We start from the raw sequence: 27,749 nt of genomic DNA on the forward strand, positions 1-27,749 counted from the left end.
TGGCACGAACCGATCCAAGCACCCTGTCCACATCCTCAGGTCGCAACAACTGAAACTCATCCAATAAATTATGACATAAGTCCGGAGCACTGGACACAACCATGGGCTCTGCATCAACAGTGGAGTCCAAATCTTTGCGAATCTGAGCAATTTTTCCCTCAAAGTGTGTAACAAATTCGTTACAGTGAGCCACTGAGGAGTCCAAGACCTCCACCGAACCATTAGGCTGAAGAAGGTCCCGGACCACTCGAAATAGCTGTGCTGGACGACACACCGAGGAAGCGATACGGCTGGAGAAATACTGGTGTTTCGCCAGCCGTATTGCCACAGAGTAGGCCCGATAATGGGCTCTAAGCTGTGTTTGGTCATAGTCGCAGCGATATTTCCTCCATCTGCGCTCAAGCCGTCTCCCCAACCGTTTCATGGCCAAAAGCTCCTCTGTGTACCATGGAGCCTTATAGGCTCTGCGGGCAGGGAGAGGGCGCCTAGGTGCGATCGTGTCAACCGCCCGGGCCATCTCCTTGTACCACAAGGTGACCTGGGCTTCGACAGGAGCGCCGACCATATCAGCTGGAAACTCCCCTAGAGCATTCAGGAATCCTTCAGGATCCATAAGTCTCCGGGGGCGGATCATTTTAATTGATCCCCCACCCCTGCAGAGGGTAGTAGTGGCTGAGAGTCTAAATTTTACCAGGAAATGGTCCGACCATGACAACGGAGTCAAAGATAAATCCACCACATCCGGACCACCATCCCCCTGTCCCGTAGAGAATACTAGGTCAAGTGTATGGCCTTTCTCATGAGTCGGGCCGATGACATGTTGAGACAGCCCCATGGTTGTCATGGCGGCCATGAAGTCCTGAGCTGCCCCTGATAAAGTGGCCTCGGCATGGAGATTGAGGTCCCCCAGCACCAAAAGTCTGGGGGTCCTCAACACCAGATCCGAGATCACCTCCGTCAGCTCAGGTAGGGAGACTGTTGGTAAGCAGCAGGGTGGGCGGTACACCAGCAGAATCCCTAGTCTGTCTCGCAAGCCCAACACACAATACAGGCCCTCTAGACCATTTCCCAAGGGGACAGGGAGCCTGGAAAAATGGAAGGAATCCTTGTAGACTATTGCCACACCTCCTCCCCGCCCCTCCGGGCGACCCTGGTGTTGGACCAAGTACCCAGGGGGACATAACTGAGATAGAGGAACTCCTCCTTCTTCTCCCACCCAGGTCTCAGTAATGCATGCCAGGTCGGCCCCCCTCATCCAAAATTAAGTCATGGATGAGGGCAGTCTTGTTTTTTGCCGACCTGGCATTTACCAACAATACCATGTGGCCCGGGGGGTGGCTGACATGGTCACCTGGTACCATGTGGCTAGGAGTAGAGCTAGAAAGGGGGATAGGTGTAAGGTATCTAACCTCCTTTCTCCTACTCGGGCATGCTCTACTCCCACCGCCATATCTTCCCCTGCCGTATATTGTCTCTATTGGTTGCCCCAGAGACCCCTCAGCCCCCCTGTTTCCCAGCTTGTTCCCCAGCCGGTTCCTTCAGGGAATCTGGCAGCCGGCTAGAGCCCAGCCATAGTCCCACCGTCTTTCACTCGGTGAGCTGCGGAAGGTGAATGAAATTCGGCTCCCCCGAGTGCAGGAGTGCAGATCTGAAAGGGCCCTAGAAGCAGTTCCAACTTAAAAGCCTTCTTTTCCCCTTGAGCCAAGTGGCTGATGTAGGGAGGGGAGGAGGCAGTCAAGAAGCGACAGGGCCCAATCCTGCAGAGCAAAGGGTGACTTAGCCAGTTCCCTTGTCAAAAGGCTGGCAGCCGGCCAACCACAAACCCACCGTCTCTCACTCGGTGAGCTGCGGAAGGCAGATGAAATTCGGCTCCCCCGAGTGCAGGAATGCTGGTCTGAAAGGGCCCCAGAAGCAGCTCCGACTTAAAAGCCTTCTTTTCCCCTTGAGCCAGGTGGCTGATGTAGGGAGGGGAGGAGGCAGCCAAGAAGCGACAGGGCCCAATCCTGCAGAGCAAAGGGTGACTTAGCCAGTTCCCTTGGCAAAAGGCTGGCAGCCGGCCAACCACAAACCCACCGTCTCTCACTCGGTGAGCTGCGGAAGGCAGATGAAATTCGGCTCCCCCGAGTGCAGGAATGCTGGTCTGGAATGCTGATTTACAATACAGTGGTGCCTCGCTGAACGATTACCTCATTAAACAACAAATCCGCTTGATGATTAGATTTTTGTGATCGCTTTTGCAATCGCAAAACGATGTTTCAATGGGAAAAAACACTTTATGATGATTGGTTCCCTGCTTCGGGAACCGATTTTTCGCTTTACGAAGATCAGAAAACAGCTGAATGTCGGGTTTCAAAATGGCCACCTGCTGTGTAAAATGGCTCCCCGCTGTGTTAGGGATGGATTCTTCACTTTACAGGCACCCGAAAATGGCCACCCTATGGAGGATCTTCGGTGGACGAGCAGGTATTTCGCCTATTGGAACGCATTGAACGGTTTTCAATGCATTTCAATGGGCTTTTTTTATTTCGCTTGACAACGATTTCACTCTACAGCAATTTCGCTAGAACAGATTAACGTCGTCAAGCGAGGCGCCACTGTATATGGGGCTACAGTGGCCACAGTTCAAGGGCATGCTATGTCTTCATTGGTGTTTTTTCTTTGGTTTACACAAGTGTGAACTCTTTTTATCCGTGAAACAGATTCAGTGGATCGTGACCAGTGACTTCATTATTGGTGCTTCCTCTGTTTGTCAGTACATGATTTTCCATGATCATCTGCAAAAAAAACCCTGTTGAATTGCTAAATTAGCCGCCTAGAGTGGTCGAAATGACTAGATAGGCGGGGTATAAATAAATAAATAAATAAATAAATAAATAAATAAATAAATAAATAAATAAAAAATTAATGATGGTTATTGTGGGTTTTTCAGGCTCTTTGGCCATGTCCTGAAGGTTGTTCTTCCTAACGTTTCACCAGTCTCTGTGGCTGGCATCTTTAGAGGACAGGAGTCAGAACTCTGTCTGTGCTCTGGTGCAGTTTGTTTGAATAGTTGAGTATTTATAGCTGTGGGAACAGCTTTTGTCCTTTTCAGGAGATGGGTGATTCTGGTGATCAGCGTGTTTTTTGTTGTGGGTGTATTGTTGTGATAAGAGGGAGAGATTATTTGTCACTGCGATTGATGGGTGTTGTTAGCTGCTATAACCAAGGGGCTCCCCATGGCCACTCCATCTGTCTGTTCATAGAACTCATTATCCCACTGAAAATAGCTGGTCATTAGGCAGTGTTGGAAAAGGGTCTTGATGTCTTCTGGAAAGATCTGCTGGATGAGTGTCAGAGTGTCCTTTATTGGTACCTTGGTAAATAGAGATACTATGTCAAAACTGATCAGTCTGTCCCCAGGGTTGAGTTTTAGGGTGCTGATCTTGCTTATGAAATGTCTTGAGTCTTTGATGTAGGATGACATTTGTCCAATGTGAGTCAGTAGGACGGTGGCTAGGTAAATACCATTGAAATCTTCAAACACCAGAAGAGCTTCAACAAAAAAGAAGAAAGTTTAAAACTCAACAAAGCCTGAATCCCAGCACTGAAAAATACTGCCTGCAAAAGGTGAACGAACTCTACCTAGCTACAAGGACTGGTGATCATTGCACACAAAAGACTAGCTAACAACACCCATCAATCACAGTGACAGATAATCTCTGCCTCTTATCACAGCAATACACCCACAATAAAAAACATGCTGATCACCACAACATCCATCGCCTGAAAAGGATGAAAGCTGATCCCACAGCTATAAATACTCAACTATCCAAACAAGCTGCACCAGAGCACCGACAGAGTTCTGACTCCTGTTCTCTGAAGATGCCGGCCACAAAGACTGGCAAAACGTTAGGAAGAACAACCTTCAGGACACGTCCAAAGAGCCCAAAAAACCCACAACAACCATCAGATCCCAGCCATGAAAGTCTTTGAGAATACAAGAACTTAATAACTTAACTATATTTTTCAGAAGCCTTAACAAATAATTAAAAAGGTGTTAAGTTTTAGATTTTCAGTGTTTTGCATTAAAGTTAGAATGTTAAAAGTCATTTCAGGCTTTTTAAAATTTCCTAGAACACTCGATTTCCCCTTCTGTCTGTGTTGTAAACGGTCATTCAAATGAAACTAGTCTATGAATCCTCTGTTGTGTTTTGCATATGAAACTACAAATGTAAGGGCCTTAAGATATGTTAACTCGGCTTTAAGTTCTGATGATTTGTGTTCTTTTTTGTTTAAGTTGGATTAATACCATGTTAATTTCACATTGATTCTGGTGAATAGCTATGGGGTGGTACTTTGTGCCAAAAACATGTCACACTGGAGTTCTCTGGAGAACTATACAAAACATTTCTGTTGTGAGAATTAGACGCAAAAAGCTGTATCTTGGATTGTTAATAAATGTTAATGACAAAACCCAGCTGGCAAGCCTTTGGAAAGGCAATCAAATGCTTTGTGACCATTGCCAAAGTGTTTAAACAGATTTCCATTAATCAAAAATGTAAAGTATAGTCAAGCTGTGAATTACAGAATCATGTGAAGCATGCAGGTATTTAGCATAATGCCCTATTATTCCAATCTGTTTAATTGCTAGCTCTCTGTATATCTTATGCTTAGGGCAGAAAACAGTACAGAAATTATATATTAAAATTGAAATGTACAATAGAAAATACACGTAGGAGTGGGCAAAATGTACATCGGCACCATGCCACCCTCTAAGGCCATTTTTATGATCCCCAAGTTACCCTGAAGCCTCAATAATTTTTCCTTTCTTCTTCCCTCTCTTCCCTCTCCTACCCCCGTTTTAATGCTTAGAAAATCCCTTATGCCCTTCAGTAGGATATGGGGAGTAATTTTTTCATATCTTTACATTTATTTAGTTTTCTAAAAATGTGTTATTTTGGATCACTTGCTTGTGGGCTTTTTCAGTTTGAAAACCATTTTTAAAAACTTGAAAAATTGTTGTGACTTGTGCCAGTAGCTACATACATACATACATACATACATACATACATACATACATACATACATACATACATACACACACACACACACACACACACACACACACACACACACACACACACACACACACACACACACACACACACACACGATTGTGCAAATTAAAAGCTTTAGTCATGGTTCTTCCCTGTTTCTTCCCTGTAGAAGTGCAACTCCTGGAAAGCTGAAAAATGACCCTTGGCCCTGCTGAGGTCACCAACTCCTACTTTAGACCTAGGTTTTGAAAATATGCTTACTGTAGTCTTAATGTTATTTCTGGAAAATATGCACTTGCCAGTTTTTTTAAAAAAGTTGCTTTCAGCACAGTAGATGATAGGAAAGTGTGTCATGGTGTGCTTTTTGCAGACAAGACTCACAAATGAGATGGTGTTTTGGTCTCATGGTAATCCAGTTGCAGGAATCCTGCCAAAGTATCTCATGAAGCTTGGCTTGAAATGGAGTGAATGCATGACCTGCATAACTGTACAGTAATTGGGAAACGAGGGAGCATAAGTACAGACTGTTACACAGAGAAGGAGGGGCCTTTTAGAGAGTGGATTTCTTGAAAGTTTCAGCTCTCTTCATTCTGATCTGATCCTTTTTCAGTCTTTTCTTCATGACACTTATGTCAGGTAGCAAGTATTTCTATCTGTTACATGCACTGTAGAAATAATCTTGTTCCAGGTAAGGAATTGTAGCTTACATTGGACCAGTAAGAAAAGAGAGCTATAGAGTGATGTAGGATTGGCAAAAAAGAATAAGGTAGTGGTGCTCAGATAATGTGAAACTAGGGAGACTCAACAAAAATCTTTGCTCAGGAAGATGCCTGTAAGCATAATGATAGATTTTTGTCATGAGGTCACATTCTGACAGGAAAGCAGGGTTGGGAGTTTGGAAACAAAGCCTATACCTTCTTTTAAATAAATTCCTTGTGTGGTCATGTGCTTAAGTTTAAGACCAGTGAGTTATTATTAGTTATTTAGAGCAGGGGTCCCCAACTCCTTGTCCACAGCCTGGTGATGGTCCATGGCCATGGTAGGGCCAGGCGGTGGAGACAGATCTCCCCCCCCCCGCATGTACTCCCCCCACACACCCCAACCACACACACAACCCACTACCTGCACGCATGGGTGCCTTGCCCACCTGCGAGCGTGCCCTGCCCACCACATTTGCGTGTGAGCTGGCCCACCCACTAGCGCACCCTGCCCTTGGACGCACGCACGCGAGTGTGCCTCACCTCTCTGCACATGCACGCGAGTGCCCTGCCCCTCTGCAAACATGCCGTGCCCCTCCGCTCATGTGTGCAAGTATGTCCCCTTGACCTGTGAGCGCGGTGGTGCCCCCCATGCACGGACCCTGCCCCCCCCAACCAGTCCGCAGTTCAGAAAAGGTTGGGGATGACTGATTTAGAGGATTGCATCACTTAATGATCCTACATATAAATGACACGTGAATCCCTGCACAAAAGGCATTTTGTTTAGAAATTTTGTAGCATGTGAAGATATCCTTAGAGAAACAGCAGTTTATGTAAAATCAGAGCCTTGTTATGAAATTGCAGACATAAAAATGAATATAGATCATGATAATATAGATCATGTTATATTTTAACATGTATTTTGTGCAAGAATGATTGTTTATATACTTTAGTGTAAGAAACCCTAAACTGGAAAACCATACCATAATTCCATTGCAGTTATAACCAGAAAGAATGCTGCCATTTAACTGTTAGTGATTAGAAAAGGGTCTGTCTGGCTTTCAAATGTTTCTGTAAAAACTCAAAGTATGTACATTTAAGATAAGTGGCTATTAAAGAGTTTAAGTCTTACCATTTTTGTACTCTATGTGGATTTGTTCACAGCAGACCCAGTACATTTGTTTTAAACAAACACAGACTTTATTGGCCGACACTGGCTCTATCTTGTCCAGCCCTCCTGCTTATCCTCTCAAAGTAATTAATGTGATTAATTTACAAGTAATTTAACCAGGGAGAGGATGTAAATCTTTGTTTTAAAAAACAGTTAGAGGTCCAAGTCTTGGTTAAAAACTGTGTCTTGAAACCATCCAGACCCTCCTACTGACTTGTCAGCTCTGGGTTATTTTCAGAAAACTTGAGTTGAGTTCCTTCGATTCAGTTGTATGTTTTTTCCCACAGATTTGCTTGGTATGTGCAAGTGGGAGAGTGAATAGTGGCCGCTATTTAGCCATTGTTTAGTCTAGTGTATGCATGTTTACATCTTCCTTCGGGATTTATAAGCTGCTATGACAAAATAAAGCTCTTTCTCAAGAACCTATTCGCTGTAGTACCTGGCAGCATGCAAGGATTTTTTGGCAAATCCATTTTTAATATTAGTGATTTACTATTTAATGTGTTGTTGTTGCACAGTTTAAAGTCCAAATAAGAATTGAGACATTGTTTTTGTTTATTGGAGTAACATAAAAGTTCTCCCTCTCTCTAGAAAAATATAAACTTTGCACAGTAGGATTAGAAGAATGAAAAACAAACAGATACTCCTTCTATATATTATCTGTAGTCTCTATATTATCAGAGTGCATAGAAATGGGCTTCATTTGATTCAATTATAGACATAAGCCAGAATACATAGGAAGTAAACAATTAAGAAGTGTGACTGCCTATTCGTATATGAATACCCCCATCTCTACTTTTAAGTTCTCTTGTCTTGTGAACAAACTGAAGGGATGTAGATCAGCAGGCAAATAGTCCTCTTGATATGTTTTGAACATGATGTGGTTATGTAGATTCCTGTTAGTGGATCATTGCACCCACAGACTTGGACTCAGTTGTTTTTTGTTACTGTGGCTAGAGATGTATGAAACGGAAGTAGCCCAAGACTGTTTAAAGCTTGTGTTATCTAAGGTGCAATTTAAAAAAAAATATTTTACAAATAGTAAGTGTACTTCTTACAAGTTGCTCCCTGCTTCCATGACAACTTAAAATTATTGCTGTGCCAAATAGCCAAGCCAGTTCACTGGTCCTGAATGTCATAGCAGAGGAGAGCCAAGACACTTGAGGTTAATGTGTTTTTACACAATTTTACACAATTTTATTCTTGAGAATAAACTATTGATGCACTCTCTACATTGGGCTGCCTATGAAGGCGGTTTGGAAGCTGCAGTAAGGGCAGAACACAGCAGTCAGGCTGGTTTCTGGAACATCACAATTCCATCATATTTCATTTGTGTCTGCACTGGCTGCCTATATGCTTCCAGGCCAAGTTCAAAGTCCTTATGTTAACATTTAAAGCCCTTAACGGTTTAAGGCCTTGCTAGCTGTCTGAGCACCTCTCCCTCAAAACGTCTACCCATCCCACCTGTACCTCATACAATGGGATGTTGTGGATAATGACTCCCAGGGAGGCCTCAAAATCTGCCACTCGAAACCAGGCCTTCTCGGTGGTCACTCCATCACCTTGGAACTTGATCCCAGCTGAGGTATGATTAGCTAGCCCCTTCCCTCCTTGGTTTCAGGAGACAAGTTAAAGCCTGGCTTTTCTCACAACCTTTTCTTGACCTTTCCCCAGATTAATCTTGCCAATTGATGGGGCTTTTCCCTTTTGTTTATGTACCTGTCCTGTTTTTGCCACCTTTTTTGTATTTAATATTTTTAATATTTTATAGTCTAAATTTTTACTACAGTAGATACTTCATCTCTTTCATCATTTCACATTTATCGATTATATGGGTGTTATTGGGGTGGTTTGTGTTATTCTGATTTGTTTGTTATCCTGAGTAGTGGTTCTGCCACTAATTGGGATGGATGGATGGATGGATGGATGGATGGATGGATGGATGGATGGATGGATGGATGGATGGATGGATGGATGGATGGATGGATGGATGGATGGATGGATGGATGGATGGATTGACTTCAGGTGAAATGGTTTTCATTTATTTTACATAAGCAGTTAAGACAGCCATTGTATGCTATATTCCATGCAATGTTGTATGAAGCTGAGATATCTGAAAGAAGCTGCAATTAACTGAAAAAAACACACCCAATTTCAGTACATGATGTGAATAAAGACTCTTTTTTTTTTTACCAAGGATCTGACTTACATGTAGTTTTTCTTATTTTTTAAAACCCTTTTTTAAACATCGAATCATCATGAATCTTGTGCTTCTGATATAGTCTTGGAGCCCAACAAGGCTATCATATATGCTTCATAACATATGTCACTAGATAGTATGTATAACTTTCATGAAGCTCGGAAACAGAAAGCTAATTTTTTGCTTTCTTCATAATGTGTAAATGTACTGTACTACTGTTTGAACCATTGAAAATGTTTGGACTGTTGAGCTCATAGGAACTGAAGGTTTCTTAGTGTAAATGTATTTATACCATTCCAAAATAATATCAGTATGGATTTATTTGAAGTGTGTTTGCTCAATTTCACCTAAATTTTGTGATTGTTGTGAATTGTATTCATAGCAATGTTGTAATACTGTCCTATTTCTTCATAGGAATATTACTGCACTGTGGTACAGAGCATTCACACACGCGCGCGCGCACACACACAAACACACACACACACATTCCACAATCCAGTTTAAATTGGGCATGCTGTGAAGTAAAGCTTTGTACATTTCTGTGAGATTAAATGTAATGACTTGGCTTTTCCATAGCGTGAGCAAGAGAGTGCGATGGCTCGCCTTAAAAAACAGCAACAAGAGCTTGAGCACATGAGACTTCGGTACCTGGCAGCCGAGGAGAAAGAACTGGGGAAGGCACAACGGCAAGAGCTAGAGGATATCAGAAATGAACTGAACAGGTATTGTACAATTTGTTAGATTTTTACTTCTGCTGCTGAATAGGTGAAGGTTCAGCGAAGTCAAATTTAATTGGCTGTCAATCCAATAAAGGAGCACAGCTTTCTGTCCCTTAGGTAATATTTGCCCATTTATAAAATGTAACAGTCTTGTATTATAGGAAATCTATGCCAAAGGCCACTAGACCCAGTTTTTTATCTTGACTGTAGCCACATTACTGTAAGCATTCCTCTTTTTTTAACCTTTTTTGTGGGGCCAAAAGCTGTGTTTAGAATCTAAGTAAACTTGTGTTAAAGCACACGTTAAAGGTATTTGTTCTCACATCTCTGGTGAATATAACAGTTCATTTTGAGTGACTCAGTATTTTCAGCCCAGTACCTATATGTTCTCTTTATGTGTTCAGACAATTTAATTCATGTTAAAAATTACTCTTGTCCCTACATAGTTCACCAAAGACATTGTTGTCTTCTAGCAGTCTTATGCAATAAAATAAGTGTGAAATCACTTAATGTTGAATATTATTGTCTTGCTTCCTTTCAGCTGTGATTGCATTTTAATTCAGTTCAGTTGTCCCTTTTGCTTTCAAACAAACTAGCTGAATGCAGGGTGCTTCAACAAAGTGTTTCTTCTTAGATTAAAACAGGAGGAAGACAAAAAGCAATCCCAAGATCCTCAAGATGTTTTGGGGGCGCAGCTGCAAAATTCCCACAGTCGACAAGCCGACGAGAGTTTAGATGACTACCTTGCACGTCTCATAGATGAGAGGGATACCTTGTTGCGTACTGGTGTATATAATCATGAAGACCATATTGTCAGTGAGCTTGATCGCCAAATCAGTGAGGTGCTTGCGAAAAGAAGCAGAAGCAAGTAGCAGAACCCGAAGAACTGAATGTGTATTTTTTAGTAAGAAGTCCCAAGTTTTTGATAGTGATTTTGAAGGACTCGTGCACCTGCTTTGACTTTGACTCTGAAAACAGCACAATATAAAAATATCTCTATTATTGAAGTCTGAAGAGAGAAGCATTCACTGAATGTTTCAGATCTTTTTAAAATGTTTGTCCATATTTATTTTTGTAGATGGTTGAGTACTCAACATTGTGTCACTACACCATTGCCTCAGCTGGTTTTATTTATAAACACTTGTAAAATTTCAGTTCTACATTTCTATTCAGCATTACTGACTGCTTGTTTTATAACTGTTTATCTGCCTACTTTTTTATACATTTATATGAAAACAACAATTTAAATAAAATTGAACAAGGAAAAAGACTGCTCTAATTTGTGTAAAATCAGTGTAAAGGTACATGCATTGCACTTTGCACCTTTGAAAATATTCAGATTATCACAGATTATTTGAAACAAAGCACTGTAATTGCCTGTAAATATTCACTTATATTTTCTTACACTAATATTGTTTTCACTGAAGCATTCTAGTACTTACTGGACTAGGTCCTCTATTAATCCTGCTTGAAATCAGTTATTGGAACAAATCAGACTTCTCAGTCATAACTGCAGATACTTGTTTCCTTGAGTTTACCCTAGGCAGGGGTAGCATTGCATTTATGTATTTATTTAGAACAGTGAAGGTTTGGTTGGAAAGTTCCTGCACAGCTTAACTCCCCAGTCGAGATATCCACACTGGAGGACTCCACATTTCTAGGTGGAGATTCTTTGTGTATAGCAGTCCATAAGTATATTCATGAACCATCCAAAGTAAGTTGTCTAGTTTTTGAAAGATGCCATAAAGGTAATGTAAAAATACTCGGTTTGCATGTCTATCGGACAAGAAGCTTTCTGTTAGCAACAAACCACAAAAACAAGAAGTGGCTGAGTAGAAAAATTGTTAAATCTAATACTGTTATTTATTACAGTCTTGTGAAAAGAAATTATGTGATGACAGTCACTCTGGTTGTATTCAGAGAGGAATCTCTTCTAAAGAGTGTACATTTACACCAACTCAGACTCATTGGAGAAGTTTTCAACATAATTTCCAGTACTAATTGAGCATCATCTGCATGGTACTCAATGTGTAGTTAAAACAGATTAGACACAAATGTGCATATAATATGTAGGACCACTCTCATGGGTAGCATCGATGGGAATGCAGCTCCGAATTTATTAATGGGTACTGCTGTCAATGTAATCTTGGTTCACTAATTGAAGACAACTGCCTCTGGATTGGAACTTCTATAGCTGAAATTGATCCCTGTATTCTCTATTGTTGTGTATAACCACTAGGCTTTTATATACATGCAGTTAGATCTTAGGGTTCATATTGTATTTTTCCCCTACTAGCAGATTAGTAAGAATCTGTCTGTCTCAATAATGCCTTCATGGTATAGCCACAATTAAAAAATACTTAGGCTACAGGTACCTGTATTCAAAACTGCTGTCCTTTGTAAGCTGTAGTGCGTAAATGACCCAGCTCAGTACTGGTAACTGTTAATATAGACAGACAGGTGTAGTCAATCCTGTGCTTAGCTCCTCTAGACATGTGATGTGGTAAAATCAAGCATTAAAATTTTTTGCTTCTTAAACAGGTATGTTATATACAGTGATTTATTTAAAACAGGTTTTCTGTATTGTTGCCATAGCCCATCAAATTGTGTTTGATTTATGGTAACCCTAATAGGGTTTTCAAGGAACATGAGATGTTCAGGGAGTAGTTTACAATTGCCACACATGCACATTGTGTGTTTGCATGGTTTAGCAGGGATTTGAATCAAGGTCCTCTGAGTCCTAGTCTGACACTCTGGTACAGTGCAGTACACTGGCTGAAAGTTTGCCACACAGTACTGAAAAAATTGTTCTTTTAAATTGTGGAACAAAAAAGCACTTTAAATAGCATAGAAACACTGACTTTGTTTATAAATATACCATCTATTCACTTTTTTTATTAGAGGCCATTTTTTAAAATTACTTGTGCAGTTGTCTCTAATGCTGATTTTAAAATTTTTATATTTCTTAATCAGTATGGACAACGTAAATGATGAAGTGCAAATTTAGATAAGTTATTCTTTCAAAGGACCTAAAATGTAGGAAATGATGTTTTCTCTGTATTTAATTTTTATTGTTTGTAACAATTGTACAGGTATTACTAATATTTTTGTAGTATCAAATGCTTTGTATGCACTTGAAGATACAATGAATTTTTTTTCATTAAATAATAATTTTACATTCTAGCATTAGGAATAACTGAAAACTACTGAAACAGCAATAACTTGTAAATATTAATTATGACTTTCATGTTGGACTGATAAGAGAAGTTCAGTAAATCGAATTGTCTTTTCGTTAGCTTCTAGAGGGTAAAATTCTATAACACAAATAATTGATAACTTGTTTTGCAGTATATTTCAAACACTAGAGGGGGCCTTAACATTAAATAAAGGCAGTTTTTAAAAATCCAAAATATTTTAATGTCTTGATGAACCTAAATTTAATGAAATTGTATCAGTTTAAATAGTTCTGTTTTCAATATCTGCAATGGAATTATTATTTAAATAATTCTATTATTTCCAATAAAGGAATTGAAATAGCTAGAGATTTTGTATACCTTGATTCAACCATCAATTTAAAAGAGAGACTGCAGCCAAGAAATCAGAAGGGCAGCAATGAAAGAACTAGGAAAGATTATCAAGTGTAAGGTTGTGTTGCTGGAGACCAAGACCAAAATCATCTATATTCTTGCATTTCCAATCACCATATATGGGTGTGAGAGCTGGAAAGTAAAGAAAGTTGACAGGAAAAAATGTTTGAACTCTGGTGCTGGAGGAGAGCTTTACAGATATCCTGAACCGCCAGAAAGACAATTAAGGGGGGCCTATAATAAAGCAAGCCTGGAAGCAAAAATGTTGAAACTGAGGCTTTCCTACCTTGGGCACAGTAGGAGAAGGCAGGATTCTCTGGAAAACACAATAATGCTGGGAAAAGTGGCGGCCAGGAAAGAGGAAGACCAAATACAGTATGGGTGGATTCCCTAAAAGAAGCCAGAAACTTCAGTTTGCAGGAGCTGAGCATGGCTGTTGAGGACAAGATATTTTTGAGATTGTTCATTCATAGGGTTGCCACAAGTTGGAGGCACATAACAACATATCCTTTAAAAAACAAAAATTAGGTTCAAACCTCTTTAAATACACCTTTTAAAGCTACAAGGTCTTAAGCCACAAATCATCTTACACATCTGTATCTATATATGTCTTCATATCTCTATTTGTGTATCTGATGAACAGGTCCAACACTTGCACTTTCAAATATAGATAGATCTGCTACAGATGTGCAAGTGTAATCCATCTTGATTATGCTAGTCTTTTTAAAGGGGGGGGAATACAGGCTGGAGTCATTCTCTCACTTGTCTTCTCCCCAATAAGCAAGGAATACTGTCAAAATTGAGTGCAGGCCCTATCCAGAATCATCTTCAGTGCAGAATAAAAATTTCCTGACCATTTGGCAGCTAATACATTAGAAGATTTTCGCGTAACTTGGCAGGAAATTACAAGAATAGTACTAAAACTATAGTAGAGCATATTATATACTATAGTATTATACTATACTACTAAACTAATAGCACTACACTTTATAATAATTAATGGTCATAACAGAATTGCAATATAAAGGCTGAAAATCTGGTGCTATGTGTAATGATGTCATCCATTGCAGCAATTTTTTGGAAACCAAACATTTCCATTCCCTACCAGCCCTCAATGACCTGAGGCTCCTTTGAACATGGGACAGCTGTTGGGTGCCACAGGACAGTGGGAAAACTTTGCTGAAAGTCACCACTGTTCACAAAGTCATCCTGGTGTTCGCCATTTTTAAACCCACCCACCCCCAGATCCCACAACTACCAGTGGCTTCTCCACAATAAGAGACATTACACAGTAGTCTCAGAACATTTGGGGCGAGAAGGATTGGAAACAATTTATTGTGAAAAAAATACTGCAGCTCATCAGCCTTACCTAGTGTAGCTGTGCAAACAGGATTTGTATAATACGTAGAATTTATCTTATGTATATACACTTATAAGAGTTAACTAGCAACAGAAGAGAGTCCTTTGACAGTAACTGTGGTGAATTCTAACAACATTTTTATACGTTATATGCAGTATCTGAAAAAAAGCTATTTTAAACATGGAAATAAGCTGTAAAACCATTTAAATAATAATAATGTGCCATCAAGTTATAGTGACCCTTATTGTGTTCACAAAATCTCCATTCTAGGTAATGAACTAGCCGGAATAATATTTTAATTCTTCTCAGTCAGCTATATAGTGTTGTGTTGTTGTTGTTGTTTTTAATCTTTCAGTGTTAATAACAAAACCCATATGTGAAGAGAAAGGATAAATGGTTTGAGAAGAATGCAAACTATATAGAGACAGACAAGATGAGAGTAAGACTATTCTTCTGCCTTACATTTAATTCTTATTTTACATCTCTTGTTTTTCTCCTGAAATGGTTTTTACCGCCATCCTGGAATTTATTGTATGCTGACAGCTGGGCTAGGAAAGAATGAAGAAAGAACTACACTGTGGGTTGGGAGTTGGAATTAGTGAGTTGGGGGGATGTATAGGGGGAAATGGATGGGTATGCAGTCTGTGAGAACTTCTGTGGGGAGGAGGAAACTGGAGTAGCTTCAAGAACTTTGGTCATTTTAATATTACTCTGTGTTTCTTTTCATTTTCCCTTGTTTAGATTGTGAGCCTTTAGGGCACTTGCTGTTTTGTAGGTTTCTCTCCCTCCCCATTCCCAAGATTCTCTTCAGGGAGAAATTGCAGACAGTCTGTAGTTTTCACACTGACTCATGCTTTCCATCTTCCATTTTTCTTCTGACCTTTCCTGGAATTCATTTTTAGATATTCATTTGGCTTAGAGTAGACACTCTATGGGGAGGTGAGTGAGTAAAGGATTGAATAGAAGGAGCATATCAGCCCAAGATTGGCTTCTGATCTCCCCCCAGGAAGAACTGTTTGAAGGTTGAGAAGACAAGTGCTGTCTTGTTTAAATAAATGGGAAAGAAGCACACCATTAACATATGTTGAATCAACATAATTTAAGGCATAACTGAGTTCACTGTTTACTCATTTTCAGTGCCTAGATAGAAATCTTTAAAAAGCATCATATATGTCTGAAAATTCTTGAGAAAGTGATCATTCTTAGGTTTCCTAAGAATGTCCGTATTCTGGATTGTACCCATTGATGTCTTATTTGTCAGTGGACTACACAACTGACAGAATAGATTCTCCATCCCTCCTTGGGCCCACCAGATCTGGACCAGTAGGTTGGATAACCTTCTAGAGCAAATTTTAGGCATGTGCATTGAAGGAAACAGGAAAGTCTGCTTGTGCAAGAGAACAGCTGATAGCATGACACTGAATGGAGTCCAACATTTTGGCATGCTTTGGGCAGCGAAGGCTCTAAAATTAGGATTGGAAATTTTTACGATAATGTGATCACTTTGATCACATTAAAATTAGAGTAGTCCTAAGGTTTCCTGACTTTCAATTTTTTAGTGATAGCTTCAACTTTCAAAACTACCACAACACCCTCCCCACCCCAGAAATTATTAATAATCATATTTCTAATTCTATGCCAAAACTTAGACTGAAACCTAGATTGTTTAACAAAATCCTGCAGATGAAAAATACAAAAGGAAATTTCATATTTAATCTGAAACAACATTCTAAACCATTTTGGCAATCCCTGTCAGTGTGCTATTTTTAGAATGCCTATTTCAACATTTCTATTTGGCTAACACACACACACACACACACACACACACACACACACACACACACACACACACACACACACACACACACACACACACACACACACACACACACACACACACACACACACACACACACACACACACATCTTCCAAAGCTATTATTGCATGATCATCAGGGAAGTAAGTTCCTAGTTTAATTAGATAAATATTACTAAAACCTATCTGCATGGACAATCACCCTTAATTTATTTTGCTACTGCTGTTCCTACATGATCATGACCTGTCTCTGGTCTTGAAGGGGAAGCCAACTTTTGCTATTGTTAAGGGGGTAAAAAATCCCAAGAATGACGGCAGCCATATACTCAGATCTCATTTCATTTGCTTCTCTGGAGGGTTGTATTAGTGTTTTCATTATAAATGTTTTCACAGATGTTGACTCTCCAGATATGAACTCTCTATGGTGGAGAGGTGGTCAGATATTTGGCATCTAGAACAAAAAGAGAAATAAGTTCTGAAAGCCTAATTTATAGAAAAATAATTTACTGTCTTTACGATGCATAAATGTAGAGTAAGTCTACAGAGGATTTAGGGTAGAGTAATTGAATTCCAACTAATGTAGAAGTGTTTGCTATTAGTCTTTTAAAAGAAATCTGTCATTCATCATGATAAAGGACTTCAAAAAAGCACTCATAAATAACATTTTTGGGAAAGTTGTAGCCACTAATTTATATATAAATATTTTCTTTTTCATTTGAAGTACCTATATTAATGTGGCTATATTTTAATAGTATACAGTGTTTTGACCCATGTCCCATCAACGTGATGATGTAGATGTATGTCAAGCATCTGAACGCAAGGGTACTTTCTTTTTTCAATGTATCAAGCCTTCTTGTGGTGAATTTTCAACTGATATGAATTCATAATCCAAAACAGAGAAAATCTGTTTTTTCTTTCAAGTTCATAAAAATAGTAGTGATGTCACTCCAGAGTAATGTGTGTATCCCTCTAGATAAAAAAATATAGAAGAGCAAAAGAGGAATTCTGTATTTTGAAAAGTCCCATGGAATTCGGTTTTGACTTTTTTCTCTCTTTCTTACTTACCTACTTACTTACTTACTTACTTACTTACTTACTTACTTACTTACTTACTTACTTACTTACTTACTTGCTTGCTTGCTTGCTTGCTTACTTGCTTACTTGCTTACTTACTCATTCACTCACTCACTCACTCACTTATTTTGCACTCTATTATATTGGCATGCCATTGTGTTGCAACGGCCTCAGTAATTCAGATTGTACTCATGCTGTTTCTAAATGATAAAGAGGAGACCTGATATCTTGTGCAACCTGCATCTCCACATCTGTATGGTCCCAGATGTGCTCCACAGGGTCCCCCAACCCCCTGGGTCTCAAAAATATGCTCCACTGGTATCAGTGTTAATTATCTGAGTACTTTTCTACCATGGAAAAGTATTTATTTATTTACTTTATTTATTAGATTTCTAAGTAAATAAATCCATTCTGCACAGTGGAACATTATCGGGATTGCTAAAGTAAAATTGCTCTTAAATCTTTTGACTATTTGAGATTAAGAATTCCAAAGCAATCTTGTAACATTTGTGACTAGTTTAACCATTTTCCTGGCAGCTTTCTCGTCAAATTGTGTGTCACTAATAATATGCTAGAAGAAGTGGACTATGTTCTCAGATAATTCAGTTATGTGCCATCAAGTTAACTCCAACTTCTGCCAGGGTTTTCTTGGTGTAGAAAGTTCAGAAGTACTTTACTTGCCCCTTCATTTGGTGGCCACCTAAGACTGTGCTTCTTGTCCCAGGCCACACAGGCTGACGTTTCTCTGACAAAGCACAGTGGGAAAATGGACTCTTGACTCCTGTGCTCCAACTCACTGAGCTATGCACCTAATAAATCTCATGCCAGATAAAAGCTATTAGTGTAAAACATGTCACAGAGACCCTTTATTCAGCAGACTAATTATTTCCTTCTTGATCATCTCCTATAGTTTCTCTCCTAGTACTTTCAATTTCAATGCTTCTTCTTTGAGGTGGAAAAACTTTCTACTTTCTGTGTTTATTCTTGAGGCTTCCACTTCTTGGAGTGCACAGGACTGTGGTCATGTTGACACTGCTTGTCAAAAATCCTCTGCAGCCTCCCAAACATTAGCAGTCCATAAAATTTTCAGTAAAAGGTGGCATACTATGTTTACCTGTGCCCATACTGGAGGGAAGGAATGGGTTTTGTCCACTTATTCTTCTCTGATTTGTTTTTGTAAATGAACCATATTCCCAGTCACCTTTTGGGTGCAAGTTCCTATTCATTTTTAGCATACTTTATGCACAGAAGCTGCTACTTCCGTATGCCTCTTGCTCTCCTCTTCTCCCACCCCAATATATTTAACAAGTCCAGTTCCTGTTCTAAGTCTGTAAACCATCTAAATGTGCCTGGAAGTTAGAATAAACACTCCAAAGATCCTCTGGGCCATGGAGAAAGAAAGGCATGACAAAAAAAGGGAATCTACTACAGTTGCATTGCAAGGAATGCAAGAATAGGCGATACCTTTATAGGCCACTAGTCAAACATAAAATATACAACATGCAAGCTTTTGTGGATAAATTCCACTTCCTCAAAGCAAGTATGATATTTTATTTTTGACTGGTGGCCTATAAAGGTATTGCCTATTCTTGCATTTGTATTTTGTAATGGCCACAAGGCTCTCCCCTTTTATTTCATTACAGGGAAGGTTGATTAGTACCTGGCTCTGATCTCAAAAACCTACAATCTTCCCATCAACTAATTCCTGACATTTTTGTGAAATAAAAATATGTGCCTTTGGACTTCGGAAGAGAATTGAAGAATGTTGTTTTGTTTTGTTTTGTTTTCAGTTGAGTGGGCTAAAAAAAACTACGCACAGTAGTTTATTGTTTACTTGAGGGCTCAGAAAAGTAGCTGCTGTTTATGAAGCGATGTTCGCCCTTTGAGCCAAAGAGCTACCTGTTTGTTTAGCACTCTTTTAGGGGAGGGCAAGCCAATCCATCATAAAGGCAACGACGAAAACATCTTATTCCCACTGAATTCCATGGAGTTATGTTCATCTGGGGTTTGTATGATGAGATAAATGGACAAAAGAAAGGGATGAAGGCCAAATAGAAATCACCTTCATGAATCTACTTATCTGCTAACACGTTCCCCAGCATGGAGTAGTGGATAGAGTGATGGACTAGGACTCTGGAAAACAGGCTTTGAATCCCCACTTGGCCATGGAAACTCATTGGAGGCATGGAACTGGTTAAATCACTCCTTAAATATCTCACTTACTTTGAAAGCCCTGTTAGGGTCACTATAAGTCAGTACAGTACTGACTTGACAGCACAGAAAACACACACACACACACACACACTTCTACTAAACTATACACTCTTGTTGCCTCTCTGAAGCAGAATAATGAGGGAGAACACTGTCGCCTTTAAACTGAAACTGAAGTTTCAGTTTTTCTGAATGTTTCAATAAGGGGCCATCCAAAATATCCAGGAAATGGAATATGCAGATTAACCTGTATACTGTATAATCTATCTGCGTAACAGAAGGCACACTATAGACAGGAAACAGCCAATTTACATAATAGGACTGACTGTTCCCCTTATATATTCAACAATATACACACTGATGTGAGTCTGTGTTTCTTTTTCCCCCTCTTTACAATGAGACAAGGTAGATATTTTAGATGTGCTTCAGCTAAAGTTTGGACTGAGCTGAAGGGACAGCATATTTTTAGTCAGTGAGAGCACTGCAGCTACGCTGTGTTTGTGAGAGAAAGTATTTTCTGTTTGATTAATTTTGTCATGAGTAGTATCTGTATTGCCCTAATTCTAATATATGTCGTACCTTTATTCTAGTAGTTCTTTGTTATTCATATGTATTACTAGCTGCATTTTGAACACCAGAAAATCTTTTAAGGTAAGGGCAAGGTACTTGTATGAGATGTTTAAGGTAAGGGCAAGATACTTGTATGAGATGTGTATGTGTGTATCTGACATGCATTCCTATTAGACATAGGGATGAATAAAGACAACAAATCATGATATTTGTCAGAAATCGCTGATTTGTGTCATATACGTCACTTTGTATTCATCAGTTCTGGAAGCCGTGACAAATAGGAAGTAACAAATATTAACCTTTTTTATTCATCCTATTGTTGGACCTGGGCCCAAAGAGCAAGCTAGGATGTTGGAACAGAAGTTCCAGCAGCCTAGTTTGCTCAGTCTTTATGGGTCCGCCAAACAGCTGTTCAGCCGGCCAACTCTCTCTGCCCCTACAGCCCACCCTTGCCCTCATTTCACTGCCCCCTGTCACCTCCCTACCTTGTGGGGTTGGCGCCATCACTGCCCCCGCTGCCAGCAAAAGGAAAGTGCCATTGTGGTGGGCTTGCTTGGCCTCTGCCTCTGTAGACGCCAAACAGCTGATCGGCGCCCATGGAAGCAGAGAGAGCCTGCCAGTGTAGTTGTGCCGATCTAGCCTGCTATCTCTGGCTATGGGCCCAGCCCACAGGCAGAGAGAGCAGGCAAGCTGGCTGAAAACTTGTGTGTTTTTTAGACAGGCACAGCAGCACATCTGGGGGGCGAGGGGGGAACAGTGGGGGCAGCAGCTAAGGTAGGGAGAGGAAGGGGGTGGGGATAGGCTGTGGGGGTGGGTGGCTACCTATGGGCTCGCCAATCAGCTAATCAGTAGGCAGAATGGGAAAGCCATAGGAAGAGAGGGACAGCTAGCTTTCCCTCTCTTCCTATGGGGGACAAAAATTGGGGAAATATTCATCTTTTCATATTTGAGGGGGTCCCTGGAACCCACAAATATGAAAGATAAATACAGTATTTAATGAATCAGCGATTTCTGACAAATATCGCGATCTGGTTTTTTTATTTGTCCCCATGTCTATTGCTCACACTAAAACTCTCAAGTACCTCATGAATAGAAAAAAAAGGAGCAGTGTTATGTATTCTTTGGGCAAATGATTTCCTCAACACAAAGGCAAGTTCATGAAAACACATTCAGAAAATTCTGAATTTCGTGTTAGAGGATGAAGCACGCAATGAGATAACAAAGGAGGATTGGGAGGAGGTCTGTGTCTCTCTGTGTGTAACTACATCCACAATAGTAACTGGAATTTGCTGTTCTATTTATATACGGTGAAACTGGAAGGCAGAGTGGTTTTAACTATCTCCCTATCTGTAACTAGATGCACAAAGGCCCAAGCTAAATGGGGCCAATATCTTGGATTGGTTGTGTAGAGTTCTGACAAGGGAGCTGCTGTTGAGAAGCCCTGCCCTGAGTATTCCCCTGGCTCACAGATGTTAATGGTGGGCCATCAGCCAAAAGCTTCTGATATCAAGGAATTCCACTCTAGAACAGTTTCATTTGGATTTATAATAAAATGAGCCACCATCCTTATCTGTTTCCTGAGTAACATCTGAGCATTGCAAAATATTTTTCTCTTTGCCTTTTAAAACATTTTAGAGACTTTAAGAGTGTGTGGTTGGGAAGGATGTGATAGTCCGTATTTATTCATTAATCCTAATAAACACATTGTTAAAAAACCAGTAATGAACTGATTTCTCTTCATTCCATTTCTGTTATTATAGCAACAATTGTAATTGCTGTTAAGCCACAATGTTCATACCTTATCTTTGTCAGTTAATGTATCTAATTCCACCATTCCCAGAAGGACCAAGCCTGAAACTTAAGCTTGCAATATATTATCAAATCAAAAACGCGTATGCCGAACAAACAGAGGATTTAGCTTGGATAAACAGCAGAGAGCCCTGTGTCTTTTATGTCCAGAGCTCAGAGCTGAAAGAAGAAAATGACTATAAATCATTCAGGTGAAACAACATAACATAAATGTATGTTTATTTAAAACTTTATACAATCATTTGTCTCGGCAATTGTTGGGTTTCACAAAGTGGTGCTGCTGTGATGAGGCAATGGGACATTCAAGGTTTGGGATGCAACCAACATCCAGGGGGCCAAACAGCACAATTTGGGGGAAGTGAAAAATTCTTAAGCAAAAGCAACTGGTTTCAGCTACTGGATCACACACTGGGAAGAGGCAAAAACTTTTTTTAAAAAATATGTTTCATGTTTCTCATTTCTCTTCATTATACAGTGGTGCCTCGCATAGCGACGTTAATCCACGCAGCAAAAATCACTGCTAAGCGATTTCGTCGCTATGCAATTTAAAAAAGCCCATAGAAATACAATAAAACCTGTTTAATGCATTCCTATGGGCTTAAAACTCATCTTAAAGCGAAGATCCTCCATACAGCGGCCATTTTCACTGCCTCTTAAGCGAGAAATCCGTCCCTAAACACAGTGGGCGGCCTTTTTTTTACCTGGTGGCCATTTTGGAACCACCAATCAGCTGTTTAAAAATCATCGCTTTGCAATGATCGGTAAGTGAAACGGAACTGATCATTGCAAAGCGAAAAAAACCTATTTAAAACATCACAATGCAATCACTTTTGCGATCACAAAATCTTCGTCACTATGTGGTTTCATCGCTAAATGGAGCGCCCGTTAAGCGAGGCACCACTGTATGTTAACTTAGCATAACACAGCACTCTTTGGAAATTTCAGATTGTAGAATTAAAGGCTGTAGTTGTCACACACTAGAGAGAGGGGGATGGATCTGATGTTAAGTAGAAGAAAAACACTCTCCACTAATATCTATTGCAGGTATATCTATTTACCATTCCTTCTTTTCCTTGTAGAAGAGGGATGGGGGGGGAAATGGTCTTCCAAATGCTGTTGGAATTAACACTAGCCAGGTCATCTGGCCATTTCCAGTCTTGATTGTTTCCTTGTTGTTTTAATAAAACCTACAGAGTGTGTGTGCTGGAGTTAGCAATTTGGCTCCCAGCTGCACCATCACTCCCCCCCCCCCGCTGTATATAACAGGCTTAACTAGGACAGGGCAGCAAGTTTTTGCCCTATGATGTCCTGCCCACCAAGGAAATCAAATTGATGAGAACCGGAGACAGTTTCTCTAATCTCTGTTCTGGAGACACTAGATGGCTTTTAATCAGGCCACTCTGTTCAGCAGCGCGTAGTTTTTAACCAAATATTGAAACTCTACTCTGTTCGCGTTCAGGTGATATTGTTGTGTTGTGCTGTTTTATATTGTAAACCACCTTAGGAGACCTTGTTAGTGCCTCTCTCTTTCTCTCCCTCTCTCTGTGTATACATACATTGGAAAATAAAATGCTTCTCAAACCTTAAGGCACAGCTGATTGGATAGTTCTGAAAGTAGATATGTAATGGCATCCTTTAACTTGTTTTTCACTGACTGCTGGTTCTTTATTACTGCAAAGGAAACAGTCCGATACAATCAAGGTAAAGCGCAGTTATTGTCAACACTGTATTTCTAGCAACTTGTCCATATAGATCCTACCTTTCTTACTTGATAAACTCGAAATAATGACATGGTAGAAGACATGCTACTCTTACGGTCTGAAAGTTGTAGCTAAAGGTTTGAGATCCAGAAACCAGCGAAATCAGTGCCTGCTTTACAGCGACTGTATAGACAGCACTTCTGTCTCTGTGTTAATATTTGAAGAGTTTCCATTCTGAATATAGATAACTCCCTACACCAAGCCTGTATCTTGAATTAAGCTCCCTCTCTGCCCACCTATATTCATATGTTGACACAGAATTTTATTTTTTTCATTTCAGTTTGGGGTGCCTACTTTCTCATCCAGTCTCATTGAGGGGGGTTGATTCTTGATGTTAATTTCATCGTAGCCCTAACTGCAAATGCTTCCTGATTCGGACTGGATCCAAGAATCACATTTTCCAAATAGGAATGGGAAATAACAAAGTATCGCTCTGTGGCATGTGCTGGAGGAGACAGGATAGCAGGCACACTGCTATCAGTGGACTTAACAATAGTGTCTGGCAAGCTTCAGAGCATGCTAATCTCATTCCTGTTCAGGTTTTTCTTCTAAGGAACAACGTTTAAGGAGGTTGCAGAGATATGAGAACTATTTTGATCCATTTTGCACACAACACAACCTAATGGTCTTTCTATTTAAACCTCCAGTTATTTCACCCCATTGCCACTCATGGGGGAAGGGAAACATTGTTTTCAAAGCCAGGTATCTGTTTTGGTCAGATGAAGGACAACTCCAATTATAACTACCGGATCAAGCTAGAAATGTAGAAAACATATTATTGTTGTCTGTGATATTCTGCAGACAGGTTCTTTTCCTTTCAAAGCCAAAGATGCCCTTTCCAAGGATGTTTTTATTTGGCAACACCCCTCTCTGCACATCCACACACACACAAACCTGGTACAGAATCTGCCTAGGATTGCCTATGGCCACCAGGAGCCCTACCACACTTGCTTATTTGTTCATTATGTGTATAGCTGCATCTTACATGGTACTTTTTCAAAGCCACTGCCAACAAAAGGACATTAAGAACCGAAATTGAGTGTGCTGCTTACAGCACATGTCTAAAAATGGAAGGAAGTGGGTTGCTGCTGGATCACCCCTAAGGGGCCGCCAGAAAAGAGTCTTGATCATAGCTAGTGATGGGACAGTCAACAAGGCTAAAGGCCTGATTTAAAGACTTTTTAAAGTTTATGTGGACAAAGTCAGACCACATGTTATCCTGGACCATTTAAAGCTTTCCATTATGTCCTGGACAGGGTTTTAGTTACTTACTGTAGCTGGCTTCTCTTTTTTGTGTGTGTGGGACTGAAGGGTGTGGAATCCAAAACATTTTTATGGAGAACATTCACACCCGGCCACAATCCCTTGTACTCACAAGCTTCCTGCCTCCATTTCTTCCCTCTTGGCAATCTTCCCATGAACCAGCAAATACAATTGTCAGACAACACTGTGTGTCATGTAAGGGCTAAGTGGCTCCACCCTTAAAAAAACAATGGCTTGGTGTTTATCTGTCCCCTCAACCAGACTTTCTGTTTAATATCAATTCTTGTGTTAAATCAGAGTATCCTTTAAAAATGGCTTTGTGAGTATAACCAGCAGACCTCATTCAGAATACTTGTTTTCTTAACATGAGTACCTTGACAATCTCTATTTAAAACCTATGCCTTCAGTGATATAGTCAAATAAGAAAAGATATCTGTAAACTATAGGCAATGCTTGTGACCATTGGCTAAATTGGTGCCAAAATTAAAACTAGTATCTAGGCATGGACTTTTCTTGGGGTGGGGGTGGGGGCTACAAATCCTATAATTCTTCATTCTGGAAGTTCCACCTGACTGACAGACATCTAAAAGTGATTCACCTGGGAGAAAGGCTGAACCTAGCTGGGAGCCTGCTTTCTGAATGAGAAGCTAGGCAGAGCCAGGTAGGCTTAGGCTTCTAGCTTAGGCTTTTCTCCCAGATAAGCCACATGTAGGTGTCTGTAAGATGGAACTGCCAGAATACAGGATTATAGAGTTTATAGCAAAATAAATACATTTTTTAAAAAAAAAACCAAAAAATGCTGTGTCTACTCAGCTACCAACATGAATTTGACCCAACTCCAGGAGGCAGTGGAAGACAGGAGGGTCTGGCGTGCTCTGGTCCATGGGGTCACGAAGAGTCGGACATGACTAAACGACTAAACAACAACAACACATCTTTTAACTCAAATGTTTGTTGCCCAGTCACCATTGCTTGACTCTGATCTGGCAGTCTGTGGATCCATTGTAAGATATTGTTGAATTGTTTAAAAAATTTTTTATAATTGCTTAATTGCTATAATTGCTAGCTAGCTCATTCTTGTTTGTACATGGAATGGTTTAACCAAAGGCCCAAAGATGAAATGACAGGAATGCTAACTCATGGGATCATAAATATGCAGAGTCAGAAAGACTGATGACAAATCCATCTTTCCCCTCGTGTGTTTTTGTAGTATGTGACAAAGATCACCAGTTGTATCCTTGTGAAGTTTCCCACATTGTATGCATTGCCAATTGAATGACAAACAACACATACCGATTCATGTTAATCACTTACGACGTTATTTGTGATAGGCATGGAAATGTTTAGCTACAGAAAGGACAGCTCATCACAGACAGCTTTGTTCCTAGTGCTGGAATGTGTTCAGCTTCTTCCCAAAATGTGAATGGCCATATTGATTGCATCTGAAATTAATTTATTATTTGTCCCAGGTCTGGCACAAACATCACACTTCAGAGGCTTGAGAAAAGAACTCTAGATTTTAGGTTCTACCAACTGGAAAGATAAAGGAGTGAGAGGTTTATCTTCTAAAGTTACACAAGAGTAGAGTGAGTCTGGATTAGGAGAAGTATTGGCCCATTTACCAGGTGTCTTTATTTTCTATAGCTGGGAGTTTTTACAGGCTTCACATTCAGATGACATCCAGGGGCTTATTAATTCTGCCTTTGCAGCCCCCTTCTCTTCCAGCTTCCTATAAGTGAACAGCTACTTTTATTCAAAATAAGGACTAGGAATCTTACATGTAATATTAGGACTTTTTGGTCTTCTTGGTCTTCTGATGTTTATCATGAATTCATTTCTGTGTCCCTTTGTCTAGGAATAAGCACCAACAAAGTGATGCCTGCATAGAAACAGAGAATTGCACTACAAGTGGCTGTAGGATCACACTATCTTAAAAAAAATGAATAGGTCTGTCTGGTTGCCACAAGCAATGACCAACATGAATGGCAGTTGACTTTGGCAACCACACATAAGTTGCTGCACCACACAAGTAGTTGCCTGTGGAACCCCTCTTGCTGCTGAGCCAATTTCAAGAAGGCATGCTTTCACAAACTCATCAAGATTGGACAGAGAGCAGATAAAATGCTTCCAGTTTTCTAAACTGCACTGGGGAGACATTTTACACAAGCAGTTTTCCACAACAATATCCAAAATTGCAGAAATATCCACCTATATGTTGCTGCTTGAGGGAATCAGATCTCGAATGTTTCCCAAGAAAATCTGTTCTCTTTTCATACCACTGGAAAAAGTTAAGAATCATGTCTGCATCATATACTAACACTCTCTGTATCTAGAATGAAAAAAAGGCAACTGCTGCCACCCACTCCATCCCTTTTCCTATTCTGCACTCAAAGTTAGACAGATATTTACCAAAACATTTCTTGAAAATCCCCAAAAATGCATATTCCACAATTTTAGAGAGTGTTTGCACTGAAG

The 27,749-nt window shown here is 40.0% G+C and overlaps 1 protein-coding gene across 2 annotated transcripts in view; it reads left to right on the forward strand.

Moving 5' to 3' along the window:
• CEP120 (centrosomal protein 120) overlaps positions 1–11,092 on the forward strand; it is a 45,251-nt gene extending 34,159 nt beyond the window's left edge. For both annotated transcript variants that reach the window (XM_020790658.3, XM_072992415.2), the window contains 2 exons: positions 9,682–9,827; positions 10,459–11,092. In XM_020790658.3, the coding sequence (XP_020646317.3) occupies positions 9,682–9,827; positions 10,459–10,696 (384 nt within the window). In that variant the 3' untranslated portion in view covers positions 10,697–11,092. The remainder of the gene's footprint in view (positions 1–9,681; positions 9,828–10,458) is intronic.
• Positions 11,093–27,749: the final 16,657 nt, after the last annotated feature.

Source organism: Pogona vitticeps, chromosome 2, assembly GCF_051106095.1.
Source record: "Pogona vitticeps strain Pit_001003342236 chromosome 2, PviZW2.1, whole genome shotgun sequence".
Lineage (NCBI taxonomy): Eukaryota > Metazoa > Chordata > Lepidosauria > Squamata > Agamidae > Pogona > Pogona vitticeps.